Raw genomic sequence first — 5,950 nt, 5'->3', positions numbered from 1 at the left:
TGCATATTCATAATATCCGAATGTACTGAGATTCATTTTAGACACCTGTACTCTTTGAAACTGCGGTGTTAATGTATAACATTTCTTATCTCATCAAAAATTCTGCCAAATGGAAGACATAAAACTAGCAAGGAAATTCAGATTAATGTATACGCAACATAATAACATTTATTATTTCCAGTTTATTCCATAAGATTGAAGTTTAACTCAATTAATTTAGACATCATGTGTAAGCAAGCAGTTAACATGACAGAAAAAAATTCTATGTTATGAAGTTAATACAATCTGAAGAATCAGAAGAATTTTTAAATCAAGGTGTAACGACTGTCACGTTACTTTAAAACTATGCGCCTGTTCTGGTGATTGGCAGCAAATGTGTCTATAATGACATCAATATTCAGCTGTTTGGCCCTCCTAGAATTAATTGATATTACAGCAAGGTTGCTGGTGCGGTTGTTGCCACTGCTGTTCCTCAAGTATGTCTTGAGGAGTTTCAGACATGAGAAGCTCCTCTCACAGGCAGCTGAGGTGACAGGGAGGGTCACTGCAATGCATACAAGTTTATACAGATCTATAAAGGCGTCCTTGTATGGCTCCAGCATGGCTGCGAGCTTAAGTGATGTGGACACTTCCAGGCCATTGTCTCTCTTCCTAGGTATTAGTCTTGTCAATTGGTGGACCTCCACTGCAAGATCACCCTCTGCCACTCCATAATTGGCTGCCATTCCTGACAGCGCTTTTTTGTCCAGAAATGTAATGTGCTTAGGATTCAAGGCAGCAGCACCCATCAGAACATTACAGGCATCAGATGAAAATCGCCTGCTCAGCTCATTGAGCCTTCTATCTATGATGGCATAGAAGGTCCTTCTCCTGGCATCTGGTATAGCTCCATCCCTCTGACCTGTACTGGATGTTATGATGAATTCATCCAGGTGTCTGGGAGCAGATCGTTGTCTACCTGGACGCTCAGTCTCAGTGCGTATCCCAACTACCTTGCACAAATCCTCAGCAGCCTCCTCTAACTCCTTCCAGGCAGCTTCAGTCCTCATTTCTGTTAGTCCAGACATGACAGACTGCATCAAGTCCTCTGCAGAGGCCAGCTGAAGGTCATGTGACTGGAGGTGGTTTGACAGTTGTTTGGTCATCAGTAACACTTTTTCCATGGCCATCAGAATTGTCACAAATTGCTGATCTAGCAGGATGCACAGGCCCTTTGCCTCAGTGGCTCTGTGTGCATTGTCTCCCTCCATGAGACGTTTCAAGGTTGTCACTATGGCAGGTAGGGTTCTTTTCACTGCCAGACAAGCAGCATGTTGGGAGGTCCATCTTGTGTCAGACAGTTGCTTCAACTCTATGTGCTGCCTTGTGGGATTTAATTCTTTTTGCACCTTTATAAATTCTTCATGTACTACTGACGTAGAGAAGAACTTGTACAAGCTCTGTATAGCCACAAAAAACTCTGCTGCAGCCTGGATATTGTGTACACAATCAACGAGCACAAGGTTGAGCCTGTGAGCATAACAGTGGACATACACAGCCTGTGGTACCTTTCTCCTAAACCTCTCCTGTATACCACTGATGTGCCCTGACATGACTGCAGCTCCATCGTAGCACTGGCCAATGCAGGCGTTGTGGTCAATACCACATTTGGCCAGGGTCTCCAAGATCTTGTTGAGCAATGAGTCTGCATCCAGACCCTTGGCTGCTGTGAAGTCAAGGAACGCCTCATGAAGGCTCTGTTTGTGGAGATACCTCACCACAGTGGACAGCTGTTCTTGTTTGCTGACATCCTTGGTCTCATCCACCATTAGGGCAAAATGCTCTGCTCTTAGGACCTCGTTGCTGATGTCCTCTCTGATTATTGAAGCTATGATGGCGAGCAGTTCATATTGGATATCGTGGTGCGTATATTTAGCATTGCCAGGACCACCACTCAGTTTCTTTTTGACAATGTCATCATACCTGGAAATCAGGTCCAGCAGTTCCAGGAAGTTACCTTTGTTGCCAGAATCAGTGTCTTCCTTGTGACCTCTTTGGGCAACATTTTGGCAGGCTGTGTAGAGCAGTACGTCTATTACTGCTCTAATGTAATGTCTGTTTTCCTTTACAGTTTTTTCATGGTTGGTATTAAAAGCATGTAGGATCCTAGAACCTGTTGTTTTCTGCATCTTAAACTCTGCCCAAGCTTGCATAGAAAACTTGTGTCCTGCTGAATTATCATGAGACTTCAGAGATGAGGTTGCCTTCTTCCAGTTCCGAAAGCCGTCATGGGTGAAGGACTTCTCACATTTGCTTAAGTGTACATGACCGAAATGACGACATGCAAAGCAGAATGCAGCATCTAGGGTCGTGGAGTACTCCAGCCACGAATGATGATCACGCAAGTTCTTGTTGAATGACCTTGACTGGCCACTGTATTCTGTGGCTGGGTATCTCTTCAAGTCTGGACAGATGGGACCACTATCTGGAAGCTGGCTCAGGTCCTTGGGCCCAGGTAGTAGTTTCTCACCATGGGTGTGAGAAGTGCCCTCTTGTGGCTGGGGTTCTGCACTAGCCTCACCTAGTAAGGCTGCAGACTCACAATCACGATCACCACTGTCCAGGTCCTCATTAACAGCAGGTGTGTCTGTAGGAGGATAATCATCTCGCAGCCTCTTCTTGGGAATCTTGGGTAACAGGTAGCGTTCCATGATCAACCCGGCCTATGTGATCAAATATGATAAACCACCATCAGTTACTTTCATAAACAGGGAAAACAGCATAAACAAGCACACAGATCACAGAAGCATAAAACTGCATATTAGCATTACAACAGACCAGATATTTTCACACTATTTTATTCTTCCTTCCACAGCTTCTTATAATCTTATAGTAGCCTATATACATTTTTAAGTAGAAAAAAATCAACTTACACCATACCTGTAAATCAGTGCAAGACGAAAACCACAACTAAGAAGCTCAGCTGCTCAGTAATTCAGTGTCTACTGCACTAAGCAATTAACAGCCAACAGACTCGGAGATCTACACACAACCGCGTCGCGTGGTAGACTGGTCTGGTAGCTGACAGGAATCGAACAGGAATGGCTCATCGTGCACTCGATTCGTGAATGCTGGGCTAGGCTAGGAGCCTAGGACCATGTAGGCCCTATAGCAGTGTGAATCCTTTACTTCATTTTAATCAAATATATTCAAATTTATTAACTTCCTGCCTCGAATTATGACATAATCGACATTCAATTATATTTCTGAAGACGAGATAATAATCGTACAGTCGTAATACACTAAAAGAATGGCTAATGTAGTTTAATAAAATAATGCTGTATTTTACTTTCAATTATCATTTTCATTATAGGATATGTAAACTAACCATCTGAATTACAAGAATTTCACAGAATATATTATAACATAAGTTACCCTTAGTATTAGAACTAGGCTGGAAGTTTTCCTTAGAAGTTGAGTCAACTGATAAATTTTCCGTAATTTCCGTGAAATTACTATCATTCAGAATCTGCTAAATGCTAACAGCTAAAAATAATAATCACGATTTAATCTATTGTCTTGAATCTTTTCCTAAACTTATAACACTTCGTTTCGTCAACTTTTGTGTATTATTTGTAAATAGTAATACAAAATTGAAAGTTCAAATAAGGGACGTCCTGCCTAAATTCGCCTTTGGAATCTGGCAATATTGGGGGGGCTGATGGGGGGGCTTGGCTCATTATTGGGGGGCTTCAGCCCCCCCAAGCCCCCCCTTGGCGCCGCCACTGTATTCGTGGTCTTCCTCTCAGCCTTACACCTCTCACATCAGATCTAGTTATCTTTTTCACCAATCGCTCTTTATCCATTCTCTCCATATGCCCAAACCATCGCAACACCCATTGCTCAACTCTACCAGCCATCTCCCGAACAACTCCAGTTCTCCTTCGCACTTCATCATTTCGCACTCGATCCATACGCGTCACTCCACACATACTCCTCAGACACCTCATCTCCATTACATTCAAGCTTTTCCTCTCTGCTACACCCATATTCCATGTTTCAGCCCCATACAATGCAGTCGGTACCACAACACCCTCATACAGCCTTCTCTTTACATCCATTCTAAGCGAACGACATCTAAACACTTTTTTCATTCGTCCCAGCACCTTTCCTACTTCATTAATTCTAAACTTCACCTCTGCATCTATTCTTCCATCCACAGCAACATGTGACCCTAGATATTTAAAACACTCTACCTGCTCAAGCAACTCGCCATTCAAAACTATATTCATCCCCCTACCATCTACCAACCTCGTACACTTCATCACTTTACTCTTATTCTCATTTACTTTCAATTTCCTCCTTTCACGCACCCTTCCAAACTCTTCTACCAACTGTCTCAATCTCTCCTCTGAATAGCCACCTGTGCAGTATCATCTGCAAACAGCAGCTTCTTCAGATTCCACACTCCACCATCAACATTCACCAGACTCAGACCTCCACCTAAAACTCTTGCATTCACCTCCCTTACAACACCATCCATGTAAATATTAAGCAACCAAGGCGACATCACACATCCCTGTCGCAGCCCCACTCTCACGGGAAACCAATCACTCGCAGCATTTCCCACTCTATGTAAAATAGAAGCAGCAAATAAAACTGATGACTAAGGGCACATGTATGCAAAGTCATTGCTTGAAAAAGAAAATACGTCATTTATGACGAGACAAAATTGACCATGATTCTGAATGTATGTATGGAACCCAACAGAATCTAACTTAAAAATGCATTTAAAAAGTTAAGTGAATTATCGTTATTATATCCATGCAATCTGTTCTCGGGGAAATGATAGTCTTCTATGACACTAACCGGGATTGCTCCAGTGGCTTGAACCATGCTGCCGCAGGTTTCAGGTATACTTTTTTTTATACCCACTGTGTTAACACTAAATTGTAAAAGAATATGCAGGTAACTTGACCATGATTAAGAACTTATGAAGGGACTACACACTGGAGCTACAATGACGGGGGAGTAAACATACCCTCCTCTTGATGCCTGAGCCCCAACTGTACTTTAAATGAGTACTGGTAGTTTGTCCTCATGTATGCTGATTTTGTTCGGAGCATGTTGGTTCTACCGATGACTGACTAACTGACTGTGGAACACGCATGTCCACACATACTACCAGATATACAAATAGCAGAAAAAGTAATACAGGAGGAGTTAAGTAGATTAGACAGAGGAAAAGCAAGTGGTCCTGATGAAATTTCATGTTGGGTATTACGAGAATGTGCAAAGGAGTTAAGTAAACCATTATTTTTAATTTTCAAGAAATCCTTGAGTCAAGGTAAACTACCTGATATTTGGAAGAAAGCAAATATTGTCCCCTTATTCAAGAAAGGAAATAGACAAAATCCACTCAACTACCGACCAGTATCACTGACCAGTGTTGTAAGCAAGGTATTAGAAAAAACTTATAAGAAAAGCTTGGGTAAATCATCTAGAAGAACACAGTATGATAACAGAAAGACAGTTTGGTTTCAGAAAAGGAAAATCATGTGTTACTAATCTGTTGAGCTACTATGGCAGAGTAACAAACACAATACAGGAAAGGGAAGGATGGGTGGACAGTATCTATTTAGATTTCAAGAAAGCTTTTGACACAGTACCACACCAAAGACTTTTATGGAAACTGTACCATCAAGGAGGAATTCGAGGCAAACTGTTTTGTTGGATGCAAGACTTTCTCATAAAAAGAGAAATGAGGACAGTACTAAGAGGAAACTACTCATCATGGAAAGAAGTGACTAGTGGAGTACCACAGGGTTCAGTGCTGGAACCAATCATGTTTTTAGTGTATATAAATGATATAAACAGTAACACTGGAAATGAGAGCTATCTGAATATGTTTGCAGATGATGCAAAAATACAAAGGAGAATTACTAACACAGACTCTTGTAAAGAGCTACAA

At 41.8% G+C, this 5,950-nt stretch overlaps 1 protein-coding gene across 1 annotated transcript; it reads right to left on the bottom strand.

Annotated features, from left to right (window-relative positions):
* Positions 1-332: 332 nt before the first annotated feature.
* LOC145413181 (zinc finger MYM-type protein 1-like) lies at positions 333-2,690 on the bottom strand. Its single transcript, XM_080282907.1, has one exon. It carries the CDS (start codon positions 2,688-2,690, stop codon positions 333-335), a length of 2,358 nt encoding a protein of 785 aa, XP_080139033.1.
* Between the last annotated feature and the right edge of the window lie 3,260 nt (positions 2,691-5,950).

Source organism: Coenobita brevimanus, chromosome 95 (genome assembly GCF_032717465.1).
Source record: "Coenobita brevimanus isolate Jiangsu-jjx chromosome 95, ASM3271746v2, whole genome shotgun sequence".
Classification (NCBI taxonomy): domain Eukaryota; kingdom Metazoa; phylum Arthropoda; class Malacostraca; order Decapoda; family Coenobitidae; genus Coenobita; species Coenobita brevimanus.
The sequence above is the reverse complement of the archived record's forward strand: the minus strand, read 5'-3'. Positions and strand labels throughout refer to the sequence as shown.

What these genes read in the sequence shown, in the direction of transcription:
- LOC145413181 (XM_080282907.1), bottom strand. Translation starts at nt 2,690, where the DNA reads ATGGAACGCTACCTGTTACCCAAGATTCCCAAGAAGAGGCTGCGAGAT.